The following is a 25345-nucleotide window of genomic DNA, read 5'->3' on the forward strand; positions in this document are numbered from 1 at the left end:
TTGAGTCCTTTTAAGCTTTCACCCTTGCAGAGCCCTGAGGGGTATGTAAAATTAACAGCATGTTCAGCAAACACCAGTAAATGGCCAGGGACAACAATGTTATTCAGAAACCAGTTTTATCAGCTACCTTGAAAAAAAGAATATGAACACTTGGAACAACTTTTTATTGTGATACCAGTTTTCCATCCTCCTGCTATTTTTAATGGCGAGTAGGTGGATTTATGTAGGATAAAAGAGTAAACTTAGTCCTGACTTGCTCTCCTTGAAGTATAACCTAAGTCTACAGAGCAGCACTGGGTCAGACAGAAATTGGGCCAGAGTGCATCCAAGAACTGAACTTAATTTGTACAAACAAACAAGCTTTATCTACACTATTCCTTCATAAAATCCCAGGCTTAGAGTCTGCATGTTCTTTAAAGACTCCATTTATGTACACATGAATGCCTACTTAAGCAAAAAACAAGAGAGCTTTCCCATGGAAACCGCACAGAGATGTTTTACTTCACACGTACACCACAAACAAGGCTGCTAACTTTCCATAATTTACTGTATTTTTGTATTTTCTTAGGCTTGGTATTGTATTTTAGGACTAAATCTTTTGGAGAAGCTGCTTACGTAGGAGGCCACAGACATATAAATAAATGACCTAACAGAGGCAAAGCCTGAGATGTGAACGGAGAGGAAATGGCATCTCAGCAGCTTGTAAGAAAATGTTAATATTTTTGGTTTCCCTGTTTCTAGCTGGAGGAACAGGTTAAAATTTTGCGATTAGTTGAGAAACAAGTAATCTGGAGGCACTTGAAATCACATTATTTAATCAGGACTTGATTCGTCCCTTAGAATTAAATCAGGCCAGAGGGCAATCCCTGCGCTAAGACAATAGCAAGCTTCAGTTACCAGATGCTATCTCTCAGTGAGGAACCTAAGTCAGTGGGCCTCAAAGAAGCCAGGTGATTTTAAAAACTGCTTAAGAGGACACAGAGAGAGAAACTCTATTTCGTGGACTTTATCAGGCAGGGATAAATTGGTCCAATTACTTCAGCAGGAACACGAGCAGTTTTTCTCTGTGAATGAAAAAGATCCTGCTAAACTTATACTTTGATTTGAGAATTTGCCTTTTAGATTTAGGTGATATGTGTCTAAGTGTGAATGCATACAATCTACTTCTATATGTATGTATTTCAGGGGAGTAATTTTGCTGCTACTTATAATTACTACTGACTGTCTCAAGACTACAGCAAAGGGTTAAGTCCCAAATTCAAAAGAAATGCCTACCTCTGCTGGGGGCCACAAATATAAGCAAGGATACCAAGACTTTCAAGTTTAGGCCCTGAGTTGAAGGAATTGGATGGGCTCACCTGTTTGGAAAAAAAAAACAAACCCACAAAAAAACCCCAAAAGAACCCTGGGAGAAGGCTGGGCACAGAATCAAAGTCCCTTTGGCACGAACTTATGACAGCTCCGCCCATGAATGAGCCCGCTGCGTTGAGCTGCTGAAAACAGAGGCAGGGCTTGCCAGAATTGAGGATGAGGAAATCTCAGTGATGGTATTTCAAACTTCGTGGTGCTTCTACATGCTATAAAGCAATGCAGTATACATTCTTCATTCAGTACATGACTGGACAGCTAATGAACCCAGTTGGTGCAAGAGCAAGCGAAAGCTGTCCTTCATGGTGTCTTAAGCTACAGTGAGGAACATGGTGTGTAAACTGATCCCTCAAGTGTCTGAGAATAAGGACAGAGAATTTGGTCAGATAGCAGAACGTCAAGTGAGAGATCCTGTGGCCCTAGAACAGTAGGGCCAGAAAGATAAACAGAGCACCAAAGGATGCCACGCACTTGGGAGACCATTTGGCTAAGAGGGAAAAAGACTACATAAAAGCAAAACCTAATAGGCAGTATTTAGAAACACAAACAAGTTGTCCCTGATTTATCCTGGGCTAAATTTACTTCAGCTGAGCAGAATTACATTGCTTCTAGACACTAAATCATGTATCCCTCTTTTCTGTTTTTATTTGGGATGTTTTGATGTGGTGCTTGAATGAATATATTTAATTAGAATGCTTTCCTATGTATCTACATATATTCCCATATACTTGGTCCATAACGTGGCTATGGTAAAAATAACGTAGAATGAAAAATTATTTGGTTGTGTTGAAACACACTAACCTATTCTAAGAAGCCCCAGCAAATATTTTAAACACTGTTTAGATAAGGTGCTCAATTGTGTTAAAAATCTTAAAAAATGCTAACACGTACCATCATACCTTTCTTGATACAGATTTATTTATGGTACCTACTCATGAATCACTAGTTGTTCCTGCAAGCAAAGCACTTTTAACTGGAGCAGCTTCTCTGTCTCTTTGCAGCTCAATGATAGTTATTTCAGACACTGCAGCATACTTTCTTCCCCCTCTTCTCATCATCTTTCTCATGTTATGTATCCAGCGTAAACTTAAATGCAAAGGCTCAAACATAAGAGTGAATAACCTCACAAAACATACATGTGATAATAAGTGTACACATTTAGTGCTTTTAAAAAGAATTGTTATAATACTTCTAAATTTCAAGTGCAGGAAGAAAAGTCCATTTGTATACACCCACTCATAAATGAATGCACTTAGCAGACAGCACATAGGTACTTGTAAGCTTTCAGCTGCAAAAGAAATGCATTTTGTAGTATGATCATAAAAAAAGCCACAGTAATGCTTCCAGGTTTGTGGTTGTTTTTTTTTTTTTTTAAACAAGATACTCATAATATTCTGCTAGAGAAAAGAAACAAGTCCACAAAAAAAAAATCTTCATATTTGACTAAGAAATGGCTCTCCTAGACAGTACAGTAGTAAAACCAAATACTAGCAAAAAAATTTCTATTACAATGCATCAAAATCCAAAATCAAGTGTTACTTGATGTTCTCCATAAAATTTAAATTAGTATAAAATCAGAAAATGCTTCAGTCAATTGTTGTTTGCGTCCATCATTTCCAAATTACAATCAGTCTCTGACCATGCCATTCATTTGATTTACTCAGCTTGAACTGTTTTCATTCAACTTTTATTTACGCATCTTTGCTGATTTAATTTAATCTTCTGATTGTCATTCAAAACATTCATCCCAATATGCCTTGTTATTAATGCAGTTTGATGCCTTTATGTACTGAACAACTGACAATCAGCCTGCTTAAGTCTCTTGCTGTTCTAACATTTTACACTTTGCAGAATCGAAATACTGCAGCAAGGCCGTTGACCATATTGCTCCGTTCAGGTAAAATCTGGTTTGCTTCATTAGAAGATGGGGACAATATCTAACATACAAAAGGGGCACCACTGCCCACGGCAGCTTGCCCTTGCCACAGAATCATTCTGGGGAGGCTGTCCTGTCATCTTTAACTAAAGGGGATACTGGGACAGAATTGGTGTCTCCGCAGCCTGAAACAAGGGCTTGCAGAAAAACTGCAGAGGAAAGAGTCAGAGATTCTCTGTTTCTAGCCAACAGAAAAAGCAGTAAAGAAAGAGATATTCAGACTTCCAGATAACTTTCTCGAGTTCTGATAGGACTGCCTCCTATGCCGGACTGGTGGTTTGCTCTACCTCCACCTATTCTTCCATGTCTTTTTATTACAGCCTAATTCCATATCTTTCAGGTTTTTCTTCCTCACTCTCTCCATCTCACATGCTTCTCTTCAGGGTCCCCTCAACACCCACACAAAACCATGGAGTTACCTTGACTGACTGCTACCATGCAGATCACTCCTGCTGGGGGCTACCTTATCTACTCAGATTGGAAGCTCTTTGGAGCAGAGATTGTCATCACTCTGCCAGTACAACGCCTAGCAGAAAGAGACTTCTTTTGATCAGTCCTCTGGCACTAATGTAATAAGCATGATTAATAAAGTATCTGTCTATACTCATACGGGGGAACGCTAGGAGTATATGAGAACAAAAGCAGGTTCAGCTGTTATAATGTTAAATCCATGAAATTTCAACCGACAGATGACCATGTAACAAATGGAATATTTAGTAGGAAACAGCAATCTGACTCACTTTGCTCTCTTGGCCATTTCATTGCCATCCCAGCGGGGGCTGTAAGGGTAATTCTTCTGGGCCTGGGAGTACAGCTGGCCACTGTTAGTGAAGTGGTAGACGGACTGAAATGTTAGGGTTGGTTGATCTCGAGGAAAGTACAGGGGTAGGTCAACTAAAATAAGAAAAAAAAAAAAGGAAAAGTGTCATAAAAATACACCATTGCATTTTTTTTCCTTTTTTTTACTGGGAATATATCATTCCTTTCTATTGATTTAAAGGTGACAGAAAAGGAGAAACTGATGATTACTTCTAAAATACACTTCTGTATTTCTTATAAGTAATGTTTCCAACATATTGCTGTATGGGATGCTTTGCTTTATCAAACATTTTTGTAAAGTACATAATTAAAAACCTGTTCAGCTAGTGTATTTCTATGTTCATCATAACATTTACACATGATTATTTTGTTATAGAAAAAAACCCCCACAGTTATTTTCCTTTATAGTGAAATTTTCCATTTAAAAAATTCACAAAATACATTCTGTTTGGAATGCTTTCCATTCAAGAAACAAATTCCTCTATCTGCTTCAGCCAATTCATTTTAGTGCCCCAATGGACATCATTCTCATTTTACAGCCGTCTGAGACCTGAAGTGGTTAAATGATTTGATAAAGCATGTAGAAAGATTCAGTCACATGAGTTGGAAAAGATCTCAACTTGCTGTCATCTGCTAGATAAAATAACTCCCACAAAATGAAAAACACGCTGCGAAGTCATTAATACCCCAAATATCTCACTAAAAATAAAAATCAGAACCTCTTAGTTCTCTTTGCTTATCACTGTCTCATGATCAGCTAGGTCTGGCCGAACAGTAAAATTGACTACAACAGTTAATAACACAGTCAGAAACTGGTTTTTAACTTTTTTTTTGCTACATTGATAGTTTAGATTTTCTTTGTCTACTTTTAATTTCAGGAGGCTTCAGAAATCTGTAGTAAAACTGAGTTACGACAACAGGCTAGAATTATTTACATTAAATGTCTAATCTAACACCAAAACTAACAGAAGAATGTGCGTTTCTTTTAAAGGTGTAGACTTCATTTATAAAGCACCTACGACCATAGTTTTTGTTATCCTCCAAATCACAGATTCTTTAATTCTGCACAATGAAAAAACACTGCAATAGAACAGTAACTCCCTGTGAATCTTAAATAAATCTTTTTTCTATTGGTGTAGCAATGAGTGAAATAAATTAATAAGATCATAATTCATTCATATAAACCTGGGTTCTCAGCATTCTCTCTTTGTCATTTCACAGTCCTTTTTCAAGAGAAGGAAAAGACTCCTAAGTTAATAAACAGGTTGTAATAGCTGAAGTAGGAATCAAAGCAGGTGGCAACATCAGTACAAACAAAATTTGAAGAAAGCAAAAGGAACATTACAGGACTAAACCCATCCTCAGGCGGAACAGAATCTCCCCTCCAATATGCCTGGTAATGCACTGTATTTTCTATTTTTAAATGCTTCATGGAGCAGAGATTCCAGCAAATTCCTTTGAAATCTCTGCTCATAGACTGAGATATAAGTGTAAGACAGGTTTTATTTTTCCAAATCCCATGCTATCATCCTGCTAGTTCCTTCATTTTTCAGTTTTTCTAATCATGTCTGAATACTTGGATGTGCATCAGCCACACCATAGCTCCTTTTTCCCTAAATTACCCTCCAAGCTCTACAAGTAAAACTGTTTGTAGCCATGAAGTACACAAAACCGAATGCAATATTACAGCTGTAGTCTCAAAATACAACAAATCACTGTGGATGACAGCGTTTGCTCAGTTCATGACCCAGTGTCTGAGCTACACGTGATAACTCCCAGAGTCCTGGTGACTCAGCTCACACAGCAGCTTCCAGCAGATATTTAAGTGGTAATGACAGGGGCAGTGTTTTGCTAATTTCAGGGCAGATCACTGCTGTAACGAAGGTTAGATTCAAAGATTGCTCTGTCAAATTCCTCTTTAAAACATGATTATTAAGTAACAAGCCTGAAAAACATTGGTGTATTGAGGCCATTTATCAGCAAACAAGCTGTCTCCTCCCCTCACAGATGGTACATGTGTGCCACAGCCTTTGAAGGACTTCACCATGGAAAAGAGTATGAAGCAAGGAGACAGGCTCTCTATTTCAACATTATAAATATACTTCTTCAGCTCCAAGTGCTTAAACTCTGTTCCTCTAGTGCATCTTTTTCCATCTGAAGTACCAACTCCTTAAAGGAAAACTACTCAGTATACTTGTACATTTTATCACTGTGTGAAAGGAATAACAAACTTTAGCAAAACACTCAAGCAATAGTTTAGTCTTTATACTTAACTTTTTACTTGAGAATTTCTAACTTGCATTAACTTTCCTTTGAAAACCTCTGTCTACGTAACTGGGCCAAGCAGCAGCAGTTTTCTTCCTGTTACCTAAAATTAAAGGTTTGCACTTAAGAGAAAGTATGTAGCACTAGAAATGCAGTTTAAATGGATAATCAAGACATTGCTTTCACTACAGAGACACTTCCATTTGTTACGAGAAGCCTTTATTTTATAAAAGTATTATTACAACAAAGGTACCACCAAAATATAACAGAAAACATGTTCTTCTTCTATTAACCAAAATCTGTATAGGAATTTTCAGGAATTACTTATATTATAAACTTAAATCAGATAATCAAATTAGATTTAAAATTGTGCATCCCACATCTGGCCAACAGCAGTATCACCCTGAACTGCAAGTGAAGTTTTGAAAAATTTGACCTGCCTTTGACTTCTAACATTACCCTTCACCTAAAATTGCCAAACTCCCATTTTTCTAACCCAAGCGCTTCCTTAATACAAGGTGTGAGATGAGCCCAGACCAAGTAAAAAAGCCTGTCCCTAATTCTGGAACACAACCACACCTAAAAGACCAGTAAACAGGAAATAGCCTTGAGTTGTAAAGTGTTATACATATCTCAAGGTAGCCAGCTATTATTTCAGCAGTAGGAAGAGAAGGCAAGAACTCGCTTCCGTCGCAGTGGATGCCCGTCCATTGACACTGTGTGTGTACAGAACGCTTGGATTTGGGGTGAAGTGTTTTATCATACATGAAAAATAAGCAAATACCATTGGTAACCAATGCTAGCAAGGTGGTTTGAAGATAAAAGGTCAAATTCTGCTCATATTCGCAATTAACATTTTTACAGGATAGCACAGGTGGATATAGAAAATTTTTCTTTTTACTTGGTCATATATACAATCTGATTCTCAATATGTGCATTAATACAAAATCAGATCTGCTTTCATGCAATACGCAAGGTGGCAAAGGTAAGTGTTATCATAATTACATTCCAGACAATATTTGCACTTTCTCATGAAAAATGCATCTCAGTTAAAAACAACACACTGCTTTTTTAAATCAACACCTGAACTGGGCAAACTATAAAAGCCCACTTTGGTTTGGCATGCTAGTTACCCAAGAACTACAAAAACGTATTCATGTTGAATACAAGTACTATTTCCAAATAACAGCTGACTCACAAAGTACCCTGGTGATATGTCTGCAGAAAATAAGCAGATGACTCATGTCTGTAAATTCCTGAAAGTACCAATAGACCCCTTGCTTAGTCATCTTTTGCTTGGATGCTGGGTTCACGAGCTCTGTAAACTATAATGAGGGATCTAGCTCTTAGTAGGGCTCTCTCTCCCTTTTTTCCTCTCTTCTAAACAGTGCAAATTATCTCCCTAAAAATAACTTAATCTATGTAAGTGAGTCACTTCAACTAGCAGGCTTATACAAGTCATGCAGTTAGCAGTAATATTTGGTTATGAAGGTAAAAATCTTGCTGTCAAACTCAGATTTAAAATGAAAATTATGTCAGAGGAAGTCCCATTTACCCCTTCTCTCACAGAAATAGAAACATTTCCTCCGGAAAATTTAAACAATTAGCTCATTCAGGAAAGTAAAGCTTTCTAATTCAGTTCCATGCTCAAAGTAATTTAATCCTGATGATTTCTTACTTTCCTAAGCATCACACTGTCAATATAAGGGGAGCTCAAAGAAGCAGACTAGAGAAAGCAGCCAATACCATAGTAAAACACTGCTTTCTCCTATGTTACAATTTACAGATAATTTTTTAAAAGTCAAGTTTTAGAAAGCCATAGTGTGGGGAAAATCATGTCTTTATGAAAGCTCTACATGAGCAGAACTTGGAGGGCTGTTTTGGGTAATTAAGCATTGAGTAAATTCTTCAGTGATTGAACCCTAATTTTCCCACACAGTTCATAAGAAAGCAAAAGAAAAAGGACTTGCTTGTTGAGAATGAGTCATGTAAAGAAACTTAATTACAGTTTATAAATAGTCGAAGTTGCTCTCTTTTTGAAACGTAAGAAACTATCAAGAAGTAACACACAAATTTGCTTCTCTTGACTTAGTTAGCATTTAATACATACATATATTAAAAACATAGTTATCTTAAAACCAAAATCCTGATTTGTTAATAACTAAAAAAACTGTGCAATGAATCAGTAAGGTTTAATTGTTCATTTTCTTAAAGAACAACCATCTGAGATCTAGAACAGGTTACCTAGTTTGTTAAGGTGATGTCAACAACTACAGAGTTGATTTCAACAGTCTTATTAACTTTAAAGTAATATCTTTAGCATCTAATTTTATAGCTTTTTAAACAGGGTATGAAATGTGGAAGGGATGTCTCGGAAAAAGCATACACCAGTGCTGCTATGGGGTTTCTGAAGGAAAAATGCTTAGAAAAAAAATGCAGGTTTACCCCACACCTTTAAGTACTGGAGAGAAGACAAGGAAAAACAAAACAATGCTTGAAATGCATGCTGACCATACAAATATATCGAAGTACTTAGGTGGCAATATTTAGAAAATTTTCCATATACTGTTCCCCTGTTCTAGAGAATAGGTTTATTCATCCTTTGTACAGCACTGGATAAATCTAGATATTTGTTTTCGCAGAAGTCAACATTTACTCACTGAATGTTATACACCGTTTGAATGCTTGGATGACACTATACTGGTTATCTTATTAACCTTCTGGATGCTTGAATCTGCTGCAGTTTATTGCACCTGTAATTTGTTTTGCACTCAAACACTGACTGATCTGGATATTTTACTGCCGAGATTTCAACTTCTACAAGATTTCATTGCCTGCACAACGTTAATTCAATCTCTACGTGCTTTATGGAGCAAACACAAGATAACACAGTATTCTTTCCAGTTCAGCTCCCAGGCTGGACAGAGCTGGCCAAGGGAGACACTGTTTTGGTTTGCCCCATTTGACAGACTCCACCCCTGTGCACAACACTGCACAACCTACTGCGCAACACTGAACCCTTACTCTGATTAAACATGTATTCATTCTTGCATGAGCTTTTCAATGTGGTGATTCTAATCACCGTAGGATATAATAGATACATAAAATATTTTAAAAAATTGTTTCACAGCACCCTCATGAGTTGAGAGGCTATTTAGGGATTCCAGACCAAGAATGAAGGAACAAGGAAAGGATAGTCAGCTTGTCTACTGATGCTAAGTGCCAGCTTGTGGGACCCAATTCTTCTGAGATGTAACAGTAGATAATACTTCATACAACCAAACTCAACTCCTTCCAATGTTGGCTGCCGTAGTAGGTACTTCAGAATCAATGATTACTGAACATGTGAAAAGTTTTGTTTTAATTGTTTCACCAGAAAAACAAGAAGGGTACAGGGAAAGGAAAGATGTGCTAAACCCAAATCTCCAGAGAACACTGAACAATCTTAGCCTGATACTGTCTGTTCTCTTCCCGAAATCCCCTGACTCACTCCTTACTTATCATCCAACTTTGGCCAGAGACTGCCTCTGCATTCAAGTACTTCTGATGAAGTAACTCATGGAAACAGGAAACACATATTCCAGGCTCCAGAACTGTCTCTTATTAGTATATATTCATCATCTTTTTGCTTGTTCTTTTTTTGGTTCACGGAATTTCACATTCTCTCTGCCTTTACTTTCAACTGAGCTCACACTGCTGGGAAAAACAACTTGTGGATTTGAATGCACTGCCTCAGACTGAAAAGTTCCTTGAACTCAGAGCTCTCCTGTTTTCATGATGTGTTAATGTGGATGAGACCCATGTGGATTTACAATGCAACTCAGTGGTAACACAGATACCGTATTATATAATACCCCTTACACATCTATCAAGCTCTATTTTAAAAGGAAATTTTCTTGTAGGTTTTCTGACATGACTTCTCCTATGGGAAAACTGTTCCAGACAGCCTGTATGATGGGTGAAAAATGGTCATCTAAGTTCAAGGGAAAACAGCTATCTTCACTTCTTACACAGAAGTTCCAGTACAGAAAGCCTTTCAGGAATCATATTGATCACTGTATCTACTGAGAAATCTGATGAGATTCAGCCACAAGCATTTTGGGGATGGTAGTGGCTAGCACAAATCTCTGCAGGGCAGGATTTCAGGCTATTTTGCATAGCGAATCTTTCCTTGACTCTTCTGTGCCAAAGGTCTTTAGCCTACATTCTACTGGCAAAAAATGAAAGGGTGAATCTGGCTCAAAACACACAGAGAATTACAAAATGCCACAGCTATCTATTCTGCTTTGGTGTGTGATGACGTAGTCTTGCAAGAATGAGAGAGCAAGGATGACAAATAACATATCAATGGCATTAGTGTGGGACTTCAGGTTAGCAGAGCACAGTCACAGGAATTTGACTTTGTTAAATATTATTAGGGCTAACATCCCTTCTGGAGAAAAACAGATTATTTGCAGGAAGATGCTATTTTGAAATTGACATTTCAAAATTTCAAATGTGAAATGAAAAGCTGTTTATGGAATTTTAGCTGAGACACTTATGACACTTCGGGTGTGTTGGTAATCACAGCTGCTTTTGAAATCGTTAAGTCTGCCCTTGCTGTGGGAAATACCCACCCCATTGGCAAAATGAACACTTGTGTAGTAGATGAGTAGGATGACTTATATACAAAATAATTCCAAATAAATACTATGAAAATACAAGTAAATACTATGAAAAAAGAAACAACTATTGTTTTTCTTAACTGCATCAGAAATGTATCAACTGAATGTACAATATTAAACAATGGAAGATAAACATTGAAATGTGATTGTAATAATGGAAAAAATGGCAATATTTGGGATTAGGACAATTTATGTGAATATATGAAATGCACAGCTCCTTGTTTTGTACTGGGAAATGGGTCTGGCAACAGAACTCACTAAAGAGCCAGTCCTGAACTGCATTTGTATAATGATTGATCCTCAACTAAACAAGATCTTGACCTTTTTCAGCAAGTATAATATTCAAGAATGGGAAGGGAGCCCACTGAGATGTTTAGAAGACAAGGTTATTTAGAAGGTCATTAGGAAGAATACAGCTGGGATCAGAAAGGAGGAAAATGCTGAGGAACCTTTTCTTTAGCACAGGTTTAGCACAGAATGCGAGTTTGCTGACAGCAGTTATTGACGGTGCTCGCAAATGCCCAGTTTGCAGTAACTTTGGTGATGTTCATTGTGACACTAAGGAATGCTTGAAGGAATCTAATTTTCCTTATTTTTTCCTCCTCCTTTTTTTTAATTGGACAGGAATGACTTTCAGTTATTGTCAGTCCAGGCTAGATTTGAAATAAGAATTGGTTCTTCTTTTTTCAAAATTTTTGCACCAACAGTACGTCTCTTTTCCTAATGTGTCTTACAACATCACATCTATGGAAATGGCCAATTTCAAAGTCTCAGATACAGAAGTGGTTACTTTTAATTCCAGTGCTCTTAGACAGCCCTTAAATATTTCTGAAGAATAGAAACAATGAATTATGATGGATTAAACTATTCCAACACATTACAGAGAGTAGATTTGTTTACTTGTGGGTTTCAATGAGACTAGAATAAGTTTATCACTTAGTTCTCTTTGTTTTGGTTTGTTAGTTGTTTTTTGTTTGTTTTTTTTTTTTTAAATAAAGTATGTAACCTGTTTTTATTTGAAGAGGATTGCATGATTGCTGTATCTATCTTGTGGTTCTCATTCCACTGATAATGGGAACTACAATATAGCCTAGGCACCAATGGCAACTAGATTTATGATTGCTATTGTTTTGATTTTCTGTCAACATAGGCAGATGATATGGTTGTAAAAATATCCCATGTCTTTATCATAACCTGTATCTTTCTTTTTAAGTACCTCATCCTTCATACAAAACCAGCATTTTAAAAAAATGTGACAAAAATAGTTTAAATACCTTAAGTTATAGTCATGTGCTTCAGACAGAGTATCTAATTCTTTAGTCTTACAGAGGAACCAAGTAACAGATCAAATCAAGATACTCTTCAAGCAGTTTCCAGCTATGCAGTCAAAGACCATGAAAAAGTGATGTAACTTAACCCGAAAAATGCTTTATAATGTCTTCTTGCTTTGGAGTGTCATCACCCACCTCTACTATGTCCTACTGTTTTGGACTTTTACAGTAAGACTGAACTACCTCCTAAAAATGTCCCATGGAGTATCTCATAATCCTATATCAAGCCCAAAGAAATGACATAATGGCCTCACAGGTCTTCTCCTTCTCTAATTTCTGTAACCATGATTATTTTAATTAAGAGAAAGGCTTTTTATTTTTACCTCACTAGCTTCAGCTAGTGACATCTATTTAGCTTTATTTTTACTTCAAATTCTCAAAGATCTTCATTCCCCCCCCCTTCTGTTTTTATTTCCTTTTATTGTTTCTGCTGTAACAGTTTCTATAGTAACTTCTCTAAGTGCTGATGAGATTGATGCTACTAAAAGCTGCCTCTTCTCCAACTGAATTGCTTGAAGCTTATACTTTAAATACAGTTGCAGTTGTTATGGGTGTGAAAAGCAAGCTGTGCCCTTTCTTGGCACAGGCTGGCGACCATCACACGTTACTGGTGGAGAAAAGGCGAAAACTTTTCCTTGGCTTTCCCAGTTCAGAGACACATTGCTGAGAAGTTCTACAGTACTTTCCAGCAGGACAGGAAGACTTCTAAAGCATGTTTTCACCTGAAAAGCAGCTGTGCAAAAACATTTGGCTTCTCTCACCGATACTTTATTAAGCTTATGAGGCTTGTAAATAAGTTCTTTTTCCTGTTTTAAATGCTGCCTGGGATTTGAAAGGACACTGATTTATTTAATTCTCATCTGTGATCAGGGTGACATTATCCTGCAGGTCAAGAGGACCCTTTGCTGACACAAAAGGACCCTTTCCTGACACACATGCTATCCTGTTTTTTCAAGCTCTGCTCCATGCAGGCTTACAGCTTTCAAATCACAACGCAGTATAATCCTGCCTGACCCAACTAGCCGACTAAGCCACTCCAGATATTTCTAAAGCTAAACTGACATCTACTTTACTGCAATATAGGCCCATTGCAAGACAAATAGCAGGAACACAACTCTAAGCTTCAGGAGACTTTGGGCCGTTCAGGGATGTTGCTCCTCCCATGGAAGAATCCTACAGGATAACGGTCCTGGAGAGAAGAGGGGTCCATGATCAACTCCTCCAAGCTCAAGAATGATCCATCCTAATGAGCAGAAAGTCAAGCAGTAGTAGCAGGAGGCCTACATGGATGAACAAGGAGCTCCTGACAAAACTCAAACATAAAAAGGAAGCACATGAGATGTGGATACTCTGAGCATGCAGAGACTGGGTTGGCAATGTCAAAGCTCACCTGGAGTTGAATCTGGCAAGGGGACTTAAGGACAACAAGATGGGCTGCTACAGGAACAGAAACAGCAAAAGGAAGACTAGGGAAAATGTGGGACTGCTGCTGAATGGGGCAAAGGAGACAGAAAAGCAGCTTAAGCACTCCCTCTTTCCCCCATGTAGATATTTAAGCATCTTTGTGACCAGTTCCATCTCTAAATCAAGGTGTATTTCTTAATATTAAAAAGTAAATTATATTTATCTATTTCCTAAAAGGCACGCAGCAGTCACCTTTGTGTGCCATTGCTGTGTCACATATGGGTTCTTAGAAAAAGTCTACTTTGGTGACAAATTAATTGTCATTGGATAGAAAGAGGAAGGAGATAGGGAAGAAGGATTCAGAAAATCTTTCTTTTCTTGATGCAGCTCTTACTTCTAGAAATTTTGTATCTCTAATAATCCCATGGTGTTCTGTATCATCCTATTTTTTTCTGAAAGCATTGCCTGGTATTGAACCCAGGACTGATCCATGTGAAACCCATGCTCATCATCTCCTTTCCAGACTGAAAACAAAATATTTGTCTACTTGCTACTATGAGCAATTTTCAGCTTGCCGTATCTCACACCTTTAACGTAGTTCTCACCTTAGAGAAAAGCTATCTGTGAATGCCATGTGAGGCGTCAAAATGTGCAGGCACAAGACATAGACATAGAGCGAGAAGAAAAAATACCACAATCTGTACTCAAGTCCCAACTCTGTCAATGATTTTTTTTGCAACCTAATCACTTTTTTCAAAAATTGAGTGGATAAAGTAGGATTATATCTCTTCCCTATCTCAGGCATCTTTTCTCAGAATTTATTAGTTATCTGTCATATAATTGGGCACATAGTAATAGTACTCTAGATATATCTATTAGATAAGAAAAAGCAACAGTTCACTTTTCTGAAAAATGCAATTTTATAAGAAGTTATTACAAAACCTTTCAGTCCATTTGTTAAAGTGCTCATAGTTCCTGGAAGAACATCAATTAATGTCTACAGCAATATACTACAGTTTTAAAAGTAGGGCAAATATAGGCGTTTCTCAGAAACTGAAAAGGTAACATCCGCAGCAAAGTGACACTTAAAAATACTTTGCCAGTCCACCCATGTCAGGCCATCATAAAATACTTGTAAAACCTAATTCCTATCACAACAGTTGTTTCCTGTTTGTTGCTGTTCATACCAAGTTTTATGAATCACCTTGTGTCCACTGTCCCTTTTTTAGCAGAATTAGAAACAGGAACCTAAAACTAGTTTATACTGAGTGACGTGATTACAAAATGAACACAGAGAAACAGAAGAAAAGAAAACCTCTGTTTTCGGGTTCACTTGCATCCATTATGAATACCTAAATATGGAAAATCTCATTCAGCTCATGTCCAAGTAAATACTCAGGATGGAATCAGAGGAACATGATGTTTAACGTACTCTTAATGACAAAAATTAAATTATCAGCTTTCAATATGAATTTCAAACTAAATCTAGTTGGCAGCATCCCTTAGAAATAACGGAGAAAATACACAATGGAGAAAAATGATCAGCAAAAAGCTAATTAATTTCACAAACACTGCAATTCAGTCCTGGGATTAGCCCCTGCCTATGTGTAGTTAAGTGCAGAACTGTACACCTGTGACTCAGGCTCCTTTTCCATCACACTGTCTGATCCACAGCAGTATAGCATTTCTGCAGCTTTCCTTGACTTCAGTTAAGTGATACACACCTCACTACACAGGAAGCGTCACAGAATGCTTTGTTTTGTGGTGATTAAAACAACGTACAAAATTTTGAAGAGACCCCCCCTCCACTCAGGGTGTATTTTGCTGTAGGCAGAACGACATGTGCTCAGGAACTTTCAAGACCAGATTCAAAGAAATACGTGGTACCGACTAAAAGCACGGAGAGTCAGAGGAAAAGACTGCCTCGTGGGAGACATTTATCTGCTTGCTGAACATAGAAAAATTTCTCCCAAGCGTTAGATCCGAATGGCTTTTGACTTGTACCAGCCAGTTTTACATCACCTGGGCTCTGTTAATCTCCAGTTTCTCATTTAAGAATAAAATGACATCCCTATACAATCTTTGCAGACTTTTTTTGATTAGTGTTGAACTTCTCACACTGGACTCCTAAAATATGCATTTTGTTATGCTTGACATTTCTGCTGAACTATCCTGCTTTTCTGACGCTACCAGACATCACTCCATTCTCCTATAACTTGTTATTCACATTGTCGTATTCTCTCTTTTTTCCTTCTCCGTTAGTTTTCACAGAGTCATAAATTTCCGTTTTCATTTAAGGAACAATGAGAAGAATAAAATAAAAGTACTATGAAAGGAAGCCAAAACACCTCATTAGATAAAAGCTCACAGAAGCAATCTAATGTAAATATTCCATTCAACACTTGGCCCTTTTTCAGGAAACAACTGGGGCAGACGACAGTTTATTTTTCCATACCTTGTCTTGAAGAGGCTCCTCTTTCACAGTCAGACTAACTTCCCTGAAGAAGTAGAGCCAATGCAATCTTAATTTCCTCCAAAGATTTTTTTGCTGGAATTTTAAGTGTTAATTGTGATGACTGCCAGGCACTGATACTAATGAAGAGCAACTCTTGAAGACTATCTTCTTTTCAGCTTCCAAAAGGTATGTGAGCAAATCTTACGTGACAGAAAACTGAAAAAAATGTATCTCTAAAACTACCAACCCCACTCAAATGGTTATTCATACTCCAGTAGCACACAGGAGTCATTGAGCATATTCCAACTGAATTAAATACTATATCAAAACAACAAACACTAGCTACTTCTCACATTTACATTTAACAAGACTTATAGGTCCTATATAACAGAGAGGGTTCTATGGCCAAAACTACAGGCAGATAAAGGTTTACTGAAATATTTACAGGAATGTTTACATGAAACAGTCTCATGTTCTGGGTTCCAAATTGCTTGTATAAACAAATTATTTCTTAAACATTTTTATTATCTCAGTGACTGTGGAGTTAGCGTGGTAGGCATGTGATTTTTCAAACAGGAATCTGCAAAAGCAATTTCAAAAAGAACAATAAATACCATCTTTGATGAAGGAAAATACTTTTGCCTTCTCACATAAGCTCTCCTGAACCCAAATAGCAAACACTAAGCAATCAGACACACGTTCATCTAGGAAAAATCTTCCATTTAAGACTTTACCAAACCTCATGCTAGCCATTTACTACCACAAAGCCTAACTTGTTTATTTAAACAGCTGCTGGAGGAATAGATGAAGGGGCTGATGAATGCTCATTAGCTCTCTTCTGTTGACCTTCCAGAGGTGGGCCAATCTCCTTTAAAGGACAGAAAACATCTTAAACTACACCAGGTGTCTGAAAAATTAACATTTACCTAAATTCTAAGGATTATTATTGCTCTACTGAATGATTAAAACAATATTTCAAGCCTAATGAGTTATTTCTGTTTGGAATGGGCCCTGATAGGAGGAGTTACTTCTTCAATGCAATTTTGTTTATTAACAGTGAGTGGGCATACATTCCTCTTTCCCTGAACACTGCTGAAATAAACAGCACTTTCTTTGAACTGTAGTGTAAACTTGTCTTCCCAGCTACTAATGCTCTTTCCCAAAATGTCCTATTTTTCTCCGCCTCCTCCCAAGCCTCACCTGACAAACATGGCTACCAAAAATTCTTTGTTTGTGTCTTTATTTTCTAAGCTGCTTTCTGAAGCTGTGCACAAATGTGCTAATCCAGATCCAAAAGAGGTTTATGTGAGTGAACCCTAATTGTTTAGCTCAGGCCATCAATTCAAACCACATAAGTTGACTACATTGGCCCAAATTGCTCTGCTGAAGAATGTGTGCGGATAGCAATATTCAAACAAGAACGCATCAGAAGCTTGCATTGATGTTTTCCACCAAAAACCCCTGAATGCAGAAGCGAGTGTCCGCTCAAAGCCTGATACTCATATGCATAACCTCCTATAACCCAAATACTGCTCTAGGCCCCTTGCTTGCTTCTGTCTCCTGTGTAAAAACCTCCTTCTTGCTGAGATGTTGCCTATTTCTGATCTATTCTCTGACAGAGGTAACCACATAACTGCACAGACAGGTAAGAGGGTGGACAAAAAGCTACTTCAGTTGGCACTCCCATAGCAAGAAAGCTCCTTAATTAAACTTTAGCTTTTACATGACCAGCACTTTGGACCTCCTGGGTCACTGGTATTACCCAACACAGAACCTGAAATCCCTTACAGTTACCCAAGGTCCGTGGCAGCAGGTGTTCCCACCAACTTCACCTAAGTCTGAGATCCCATACAAACTTAAGATACAAATGCTCACAGCTTCCAACATTCTCCATCCCCCAAAATATTGTTCAATGAAACAAAACCTTTTTAGTTCAGTATCTGTCCTTTTCAAGATGTCTTAAACAAATAACCACTAACACAAGCAGTATTTCATTTGCTATTCCAACCAGTCCAACTTCTGTCAATCTCCTTTGTGCTGATAACCTAAAAATCTCGTAAGATAAAAATTTATCTTTGAAAAGCCTATATACAGGTTGCTTTGGAGTCCTATTCTTGTGTCCACACCAATAAGGCTACTTAATTCTTAATTGTGCACAGATAACGTAACTTATGTTTCTATTTATATACAGTTTAAATACACAGAATGTATGCAGGAACAAGAATATGAAGAAATATCTATCTCCAAAAACTAATCATAGCTAATTTATAAACAAGAAGAGAAAGAAATCAGCAGTATATTGAAGTTTACTTACAAAGCTTCATACTGAGACTTACTCCTAAACAGTAACAATATCAAAAGCACTACTCCTGATTAACAATTTCCTCTTCCATGGGGATGCACAAACTTCTCTGAATGTTTATTTCTTCTGTCATTATTTGAATGCACTTGATCAATTTTTAGAACTAAACCATTAAAGCAACAGTTCCTTTGACTGCTCTTTGATCTAATATAATAACTTCAGCAGCTACATTAAAGTAATGATTGATTTTGCAATTAGGTAGCTCTTCTGTGTTTTAAGGTAGAGTGTGGAGACTTTGCTCTTCATTCTGTAACTACAGCACAAATAATTTTTTTTTAGCAAGTGAAATTGTTCTGAGGTTATTGGGCTTTGGCAATCCAGAATTACTTTCCTGTTTCTCTCCTCTTATGTTTAATTGTTTACTCAATAAAACTATTCAGAGTAATTTCACTTTACTTCTAATGTGTTTTGCTTCCTAGCTTCCAAAGAAGTGTGTAACTTTGAATGCAAATAGTTGCAAAAAAACCCCAAAGTTATTTTTTAAGTCTCTGAATGTATCTTTTAAAGGAAATACAACTCACATTAGGTTTTATACATCTCACAATCTCAATTAAACCTAAAATTTTAGCCAAAATTAAGACACCAGTAAAATTTACTATGGCTCCTTTCATTGATTTACCATGGTGCTTGCTGTATACTGACCTATTTATTCTCCTCTGAATACCTTCTCTGCATACTATAGTATATATAAAGTAGAACAGTTTTCAACTTATGGCTATCTCTCCCAGACATTTTATTAGACACTTGCTAAATATTCAACCATCATATACATAGTTATGTCAGTGGTTAAGACATGAAAGCCTACATTACTTCACTCAGGAAATGAAGTGCAGGTTTCAGTCCTTTCATTGCAATATCCTTCAGTGCATGGAACATAAATATTTTTGCAGTGGATTGTTCAACAAGCGGCTGATGCAATGGCTTACACAGCTAAGGCACTGTATGATTTCTAAGGCCACAGGGTTAATATAGTGATAAACTATTCAGTTATAATTGCAGCTTTTGTGCCAGTTAAATTGAGCACTGTGAATATTACCCAGTTAAAACCTACTCTGTTATTTAATAGAAATTTGAATTTTGATTCCGCTGAAATCTAACTGCTTCAACATCTATTAATTTATATTATCCCACAGCAAAAATCAAATCCACAGGAATTTTAATATTGATAAAATTAAGCCAAACATATTGGGGAGTAAGAAGGTAGGAAAACTTCAAGAAGGTTGTACATAAAGAAGCATCATCTCATAGAAGACAACTGCCCAGTGACCAATTCTCAGTTGTAGTGGAAGAGTAAGTAAAGATGTAATAAGGACAATGTTTCAAAAAATATCAGTTTTGTTTCTTTTTTTCCACAATGTAAGTCACAGTAGTATGATGGAAGTTTTTTAATTTCAAGTTTGAGTTTTCTAGACCTCTTTATGGTCATTACGGTCTGGAAATCTTAGGTGATAGGGATCAGTGAGACCATTTTTTGTGATCTCCAATACAACACAGGGTGAAGGACTTCTCTGAACAATGGCAATCCCCACTTCTTCCTTTAAAAGCTCTGGGACAAATTTCTATGATGTCATTAAGACATCCTTAGTTTTCCACATGAAAAGCTAGCCCACAATCAAAAATGACGTAATCTGAAATATTCCAGCGCTAGAGTGTTAACAAACACCAGTGTTGCAGCTGCCCAGATTGCACTGTAATTATTTTAAACGAAGATGAGAAGTGTAACAATTAAAAATAAAGGGTAACATGACTGAATTTCCCCAGACCAATATCTTTGATACCTGTGAATTTCACCTTACCATAGGGAAAAACAGTAATTGCTACTAAGGTTAACATGTATAAGGCAGTAACAAAGCCACACTTACTAATTTCTAAATGAAGCAATTCCTACATATTTATTTAATTAAGAATGTCTTTTTGAAAGTAATACAATCTTGATTTAAAAATTTCAAATGACAGCAAGTCTAGCTACATACTATAGCAACTGTTAGACAGTTTTGCCTACACAGTTTCAGTCTAGGAATAACTTTTGGCTCCTAACGACAGCATAGCGTTATTTCTCATTTACTATATTTTCCCTACACTAAAGTGTCTTTACTATCACTATCAATGCATTAATTCCTGACAATTACAGAAGATTTTAGGTACTCCTGTGTTATGTATAGTATTGGTCCTCATTATTGGCACTTTTGAAAGGACAAGTTACAACTGTGAACTTAATCTTGAGTCAAATTACCAGAAAACCTTCCCAGGACGCTTTTGGCATTCTGTAAAGCAGGCAGTACACTACCAATGTGGATCCTCTCCCTTTCTCCAAATACAGTCAGGATTTTATGCTTTCAAAGTGTCATGGTCACATCAAAAATACATTAAGCACTGGATAAAAATAGCTAAAACTTTAAAACTGTTTCCTGTAATTGTATGTTTTCCCTTTTGAACTTGTATCTTCACGAGGATAGACATTTATGCCTGAGGCAAAGAGCTACTCACTGTGAACAAGGAAGCAAAAATCTTTCCACATCAGCAACAGAGTGAGCTTTGTGAAGCCTTCTGCATCATATTCCACCACACCACTATCAACAAAAAATACCAAAAAATTAATACAATTTTAACCTACCATTCATTCTAATACTGAATGATAAATATGTAAATTCTGTATTACAAGGATTGTTTTGTTTGTTTGTTCAAAAACTTCCAGTATTTGCTTTATTTATTAACAGTTACAGTTTTCTAGCTAAATGAAAATGAGATTAAACTTTTACTCTTAATAATCTTCTTATTTATGCTGTGGTATTGGAGTTTCTTACCCAAAGAAAGGCCATGTTCAGTTTATATAAATACGCTTTAGAATGAAAGGAGACCTCCTAATGCATCTGCAGCACTAAATTGATAAAAACTGTACACACAAATTCCCTGTATGTTACTCAGATTAAGATAAATTATTAACTCTGTACTAAGTGACAGGATAAAATTGAAAATGTGCAGGCTGAGAAGAGTTTAAATTTGAAAATTCAAAAGAGTATACATAAAAAATGCAAAGCATGAGAACATACAAAAAATTAAATATAGAAGTGTTGTTCAGTAGATGGATTAAAAGTTTCAACCATCAGGAGTCAGTATTCTCTGAAAGTCTCAAGCAGTATCAGGACTCATGAACGACTTTGCCAGTGAAATAAAATCATAGGCACACCTGGGCCATTTCTATACTGTAGTTTTCTCAGAAGAAAAAGAAATTATCTTGTTTTCATAAGGACTGAGCTTGCATCGACTCTCTACCTACTCATATGTCCAATTCAAGTAATTGTTATCTATCTATAGTTGTATAAAATTTGCGTGCATGCTAGAAGGCACCTGATTTCCTACCCTCACTTGAGAGACCTGAGATTGAAAGGGCTCCCAAATATCCATGTCATCTGGCATCACCAGAATCAGAAACCCCCTCCTCACAATGAGATAAAGCACTGCTGGTCAGGCAATCGCTGTTGCATCGGCTCCTGGACTCTTTCTCACTCAAGTCAGGATTTAGGTGGGAAACCAAAGTGCTTACCCTTCAGAGTGCCAAGGCATCCCTGATTAGTTGGTTTGTGAAGATAATGTGTCATCATGCCAGGCCACGGACTTTTGAACTGCAGGAATTCAGCACGACCCGACAGCCCTTTCTCTCCTGAGACAAGATACTGCTTGGCGGTGGGAGCAGCTGGTCTCCCAGTCCTGCCTTTATGCCAAGCAGTGGTTTCTGGCTCCTGCAAGGCTTGGAACTGTACCCGCTTCCCTGTCCTTCCACTTCGGTCACTGCCTATTACTGTAAGACCCCTCCAGTCATTTATTCAGAAATGAACACGTTTCTTTTGCTAAAGAAGAAAATCTCTACTGTCCTTTTCCCATCATCGGCTATTTTCTAGTAAAAACAGATCGGCAGCTGGCACAGAAGTGAAGTAACGATGAACTTCATTCCAGTACTGCTACAGAGAGACCATCTATACACATCACTCTGTGAAAAATGACCAGATTTCATCTTATCCAGTGGACAGCAGTCACACAGCCAAAGACCATGTGCAGAAAACAACACTTTGTCCCATGCTACAGAAAATAACGCATCAAAAGAAAACTTACGTTCCAAAGTGACTCAGGAAAGCTGCGATATACTCTCTTCTCTTATGGTATCCCTGAATAACATATTGTACCTTAAAAAAGAAAGAAACAAACAAATCCAGAGCTATAAAAAGATAAAAAAAGCCAATGCTCCCAATTTGTCATATATTCCTCATTAAGGAAGACTTATGTTTGACACGGTAGTAGTTCTGAATCCTACATTTAGCTTGCATGATTTCCCTAAAGAATCCTAAAATGTTTTTAAAACAAACAGTGGATCTTGCACACAGAAAATCTTGTAAAGAAATCTCTTCACTCACTTCTGAGTGAAACTTAAGTCTTTCACAACGTATTTAAGTGCTGTTTAACTGCACAAGATAAAGAGTGAAGAAAAGAAATATACGACCTTGCCTTGCCGAAGTTTCAGCAGGAAGCCACGATAGGCCAATCATAGTTACCTGAACTGACAGTTGGTTAAATGTCAAAATAACATTCTGGTTATAAAAAAAAAAAAAAAAAAAAAAAAAGAGAGAGAGAGAGAAAAAAAAATCACAACTCATCTTGGGTGTTTTCTGAAGCGTACACCTCCAACAAAATCTTCTTAACACTAAGCTCTCTCAGTGGTTTCATGCTGACTCAGGGAGCCACCTACTCAACTGTGAGCATCAATTTCTGAGGCATTCTGGGTTTTGAAAGACTTCCATCCTGGCACAGAAAATCCAACAATGCTAAACTTGGAAGACCTAAGGCAAAAGTCTCCTCTCACCTTATATGTTTTCTTAGTGATTTGAATGGGATTACTTAGCAGAACAGTGTGAACAGGGTTTGACCCATAACAGGAACAATGCATGTGTTGTCAGGATGCAAGGCATCTGGTTTACAACTGGTTACTTCAAGTACTTACAGTACGGTTCCATATGTTATTCCCTATGTAAATCCCTTTGCCTTCCAGAATGAAAACTAACATTTAAAAAACCTTTTTTCCCCACTGAACACGAAAAGAACAGGAAGAATATTTTTCTTGGCTGTGGTAATACTAGAATTCCTCGGCTGGCAAATGCTTTCCTAAATTTTTTGAAAAAGCCTTGATACAATCATTGCTGAGAGCTATCTTGTACCCCTTAAAGTTAAATTCTATTTATAAATTGAGACTTATTTCATTTTATAAAAAACAACTATTATTTTGAACACTTTGTGTAAGATTTGAAATGTTATTTTGGGAAAAGGAAAACATATGATAAGTTTGCTTAAGTGACTTTGTTTAAGAAAGGATAAAAACAGTCCTGTGTACTTGCAGATTTTAAAAACAGAAAGTAATTTTAACAGAAAACCACAACAAAAACAACTCTAAAGATAGATTCCAATATAATTATGGAAACACATTTTGAAGAACTTTTTCTAAAGGATAAAATTATTTTCCTCATTTGGACAATTAAAGGTAAAAATAATACACAAATACAAATAGGAGGTCTGTAATAGGCAGATTTCTAGATGTTGGCCCCCAAACTTTCTTTTGAAAATTACACTTAAATAATGGAGAAGCTTTCAAAATACAATACTCACTCTTTTTTGTTTAAACAGTAAGCTAACTGGAACACAAACTTTTCAGTAACCTTAAGTAGCTATTACTGTATAAATATCCAAATAGACTGCCAATTCAGTTCTTTTGGATGAAACATCTGAGAAGAAAATCACTGAAAGTACTCAAAACCTACAATGATGACTATGGTATGAGAACTTCCAACTGGAAGAATAATATGCCAACTACACATTTGTATTTACTAGCAAAATAGTATGCTACGATGGAGTGTTGTATGCGACAACAACGTTTTATCCTAAATCATAACATGCCACGGTAAGAAAAACCCACGCCAGGATCAGATTCCAAACACTCTTGTTTACCTAAAAGAGTCATTATATTCATTGCCCTGCTTAGGTGCTCAATTATTATCAAGCAGGTGTTCCTTGTGTAGTTCACCTTAAGTATGCCCTGCTTGGACTACCTGGCAGAAAAACTATGTCTATGGAAATGCTATAGTGTGTTACTGCAATACAGTACAGCACGTAAGGGAAAAGAAAATTGAATTCTCTTTACTAACCTACCTTGTTTGTTAGCAGCTGGCATACTTGGGGTACATAGTCGATAAGACAACCTCCACCAGGAAAGGCTGGGATGTGAAGGGCAGATGATCCTCCAAGCGCACTAGAAACAGAAGTTAATTTAACAGTACATTACACGAATAGTCCATGGGATTTGAAAGTGATTTCTACACTGTCCTCTTTCCCTATGCTTAAAGTCAGAGGGCCATGATGAGTAAGTGTATTTTATGCTGTGGTGATATAAAAAGTATTGAGTGATACCATCTACAAAAACCGGCTATACCATCACCCACTGTAATTAAACTACTGTAATCAAGAGTATCACTAATGCAAAGCATTCTGTCAGGAAATAGCTTTTTTGTTGTAAAGAGTTCTGTTTCTCAGCCCTCATCAATAAGATGTGGAGCACTGTAGTTAAAATATCTTGCGACTGTGGGAGGAGAGGACTTTGAGTCTTGAATTATTCAAAAAGCCACCTTTAGTCAAACCAGCTAAGAATACACAGAATAATTTGGACTGAAGATGGCCAGATGCACGTCAGCCATGCCATCT

At 37.0% G+C, this 25345-nt stretch overlaps 1 protein-coding gene across 2 annotated transcripts in view; it reads right to left on the minus strand.

The window, feature by feature from the left end:
* Nucleotides 1-25345, minus strand: part of BABAM2 (BRISC and BRCA1 A complex member 2) — a 179185-nt gene that overhangs the window by 18217 nt on the left and 135623 nt on the right. For both annotated transcript variants that reach the window (XM_052806382.1, XM_052806383.1), the window contains exons 8-11: nucleotides 24797-24896; nucleotides 22715-22785; nucleotides 21092-21174; nucleotides 4045-4198 (exon numbers count right to left, since the gene is read on the minus strand). In XM_052806382.1, the coding sequence (XP_052662342.1) occupies nucleotides 4045-4198; nucleotides 21092-21174; nucleotides 22715-22785; nucleotides 24797-24896 (408 nt within the window). The remainder of the gene's footprint in view (nucleotides 1-4044; nucleotides 4199-21091; nucleotides 21175-22714; nucleotides 22786-24796; nucleotides 24897-25345) is intronic.

The sequence above is a fragment of the Harpia harpyja genome, chromosome 13 (genome assembly GCF_026419915.1).
Source record: "Harpia harpyja isolate bHarHar1 chromosome 13, bHarHar1 primary haplotype, whole genome shotgun sequence".
In the NCBI taxonomy this organism is placed as follows: domain Eukaryota; kingdom Metazoa; phylum Chordata; class Aves; order Accipitriformes; family Accipitridae; genus Harpia; species Harpia harpyja.